The sequence below is a fragment of the Anoplophora glabripennis genome, unplaced genomic scaffold (assembly GCF_000390285.2).
Source record: "Anoplophora glabripennis isolate ALB-LARVAE unplaced genomic scaffold, Agla_2.0 scaffold258, whole genome shotgun sequence".
Lineage (NCBI taxonomy): Eukaryota > Metazoa > Arthropoda > Insecta > Coleoptera > Cerambycidae > Anoplophora > Anoplophora glabripennis.
In genome coordinates, this window is record NW_019416390.1 from 433,492 (window position 1) to 436,096 (window position 2,605).

At 36.2% G+C, this 2,605-nt stretch overlaps 1 protein-coding gene across 1 annotated transcript; it reads right to left on the reverse strand.

The window, feature by feature from the left end:
- Window positions 1-714: 714 nt before the first annotated feature.
- On the reverse strand, window positions 715-1,170 carry LOC111691482 (zinc finger protein 133-like). The gene has a single exon (XM_023454405.1). The coding sequence runs from the start codon at window positions 1,168-1,170 to the stop codon at window positions 715-717; it is 456 nt and encodes a 151-aa protein (XP_023310173.1).
- Window positions 1,171-2,605: the final 1,435 nt, after the last annotated feature.

Sequence of the window (2,605 nt, forward strand, 5' to 3'; positions counted from 1 at the left end):
TATCTAATAACAGCTCGAGAATTTTGGAAGTCGTTTTAATTCTTCTTTTAAATCTAAGTCTGTCCACAGCGAAAGATTCCCAGTATCTACGCCGAGCTGCAGTAGATGCAAAAGTCCACGTTTTCATTAGATACACTTTATTTTTAGATTCGTCGAAAGTAACTGTTTTCTTCTTCATTGCTGCAATAGGTTGTATATCCAAAGGAAAAGATCCTCACAGTTCCTCCTGCTGCATCTGAATGTTTTATTTAGATTCATATGATATTATTATATTACATATTATTTTTTAAGCTAAATTCTTTACGATTTCGCTAAGTGGGAAGTGTTCGTGTACGATTATACAATAGGCGCTGGTATTATCAGGAAAACCTTGTGCTGTTTCAAATGTCCAATCTTACGTCCACGATAGATGATTTTATGCTTTCGTCATAATAGACTGATTTTTAATGTGAGGATGAAGCATCAATGCTAGTTAATAGAGCCATTCTGAACAACCACTACGTTTGAAAAGGATGTATAAGATCTATTGGGACCACCAAAAATTTTAATACAACATTCGCAGGAAGATATCTCGATTGCAACTGACTGGTATATGATAGGAGAAGGCAGTATCCAGCATAAACATAAATCGTTCATGGTAGACGATTATAATTCTGTACACAGATCGGCCATCTAAAGACAAATGAAGATGATGAGGTGGAGATGATTGGTAAGTTACTGAATTATTCCCATATCATGTAGCTTGTTGATAATGCCACTACAGAGGTGATGTTCTTTAGTCAAACGACACTCTTCGATATAATAGCGTAAATCATTTACAAGTTTGTCGGGATCGTCTCCGCTCTCTCTTTCTAGCATATCTTCGCTGCTCTCACAATCTGTTTCTAATTGTTCATCATTATCCATGTTTAACGTTTCATTATCATAGCAGTCGAGGGGTCTGTATATATATTTTGTATTACAGGTACTGTTCATGTCGTGGGCGGTTAGCTCGCTGTTATCAATAATCTGCTGATGTTTGGTTTCCCTGTGAGCGATTAAGTTGTACTGTCTTGTAAATTTCTTTCCACATGTGTCGCAGGGAAATGTGATAGATTTATGCTTGTTAGCGTGACGACTAAGTCCACTTTTATATGCAAACCCCTTGGAGCAAATGTCGCACGTATACATGTTTACTCTTTGAGTAGCAGCTGTATAATGAATATGTATCGTCACGTAAAACTGAATAATCATAACGTAAGAACTGGATAATCGTCACGAAAAACTGGATAATCATCACGTAAAACTGGATAATCATCACGTAAAACTGGATAATCATCACGTAAAGACTGGATAATCCACGTAAAAACTGGATAATCATCACGTAAAAACTGGATAATCGTCAGGTAAAACTGGATAATCATCACATAAAACTGGATAATCATCACGTAAAGACTGGATAATCATCACGTAGAACTGGATAATCATCACGTAAAGACTGGATAATCCACGTAAAAACTGGATAATCATCACGTAAAGACTGGATAATCGTCACGTAAAACTGGATAACCATTACGTAAGTTACTGCTACAGACCTGTTTCTTACAGCCTGCAACTTGTTTTTTGTCAGCCTGTAACCCGTTTTTTACTGCTATAGACCTGTTTTTCACAGCCTGCAACCTGTTTTTTACTGCTACAGACCTGTTTTTTACAGCCTATAACCTGTTTTTTACTGCTACAGACCTGTTTTTTACAGCCTGCAACCTGTTTTTTACTGCTACAGCCGGGAACCTGTATTTTTTCTGCTACAGACCTGTTTTTTACAGCCTGCAACCTGTTTTTACTGCTACGCCTGTAACCTGTTTTTTACTGCTACAGACCTGTTTTTTACAGTCTGTAAACTGAAATTTGTCTGACGGATCGCAGTGTTATAGACGAGGCACACGGAACAAACAAATGGCTTTGACAGAAGTTTGTTTATCATCAATAATTTATTTCCTATAACTCTTTTGACAAAGAAATAATGTTTAGTGAAAACGGAAAATTTGAAGTTATCCGTTTATTTACGTAAGACTGGATGATCATCACATAAAATTTTACGTGACGATTATCCAGTCTTAATGTGATGATTATCCAGATTTTATGTTATTATCCAGTTTTATGTGATGATTATCCAGTTTTATGTGATGATTATCCAGTTTTACCTGACGGTTATCCAGTCTTTACGTGCTGATTATCCAGTTTTACGTGATGAATATCCAGTTTTACGTGATGATTATCCAGTCTTTACGTGATGATTATCCAGTTTTATGTGATTATCCAGTTTTACCTGACGATTATCCAGTCTTTACGTGATGATTATACAGTCTTTACGTGGATTATCCAGTCTTTACGTGATGATTATCCAGTTTTACCTGACGATTATCCTGTCTTTACGTGATGATTATCCAGTTCTACGTGATGGTTATCCAGTTTTATGTGATGATTATCCAGTTTTACCTGACGATTATCCAGTTTTACGTGATGATTATCCAGTCTTTACGTGATGATTATCCAGTTTTATGTGATGATTATCCAGTTTTACCTGACGATTATCCAGTCTTTACGTGATGATTATCCAGTTTTA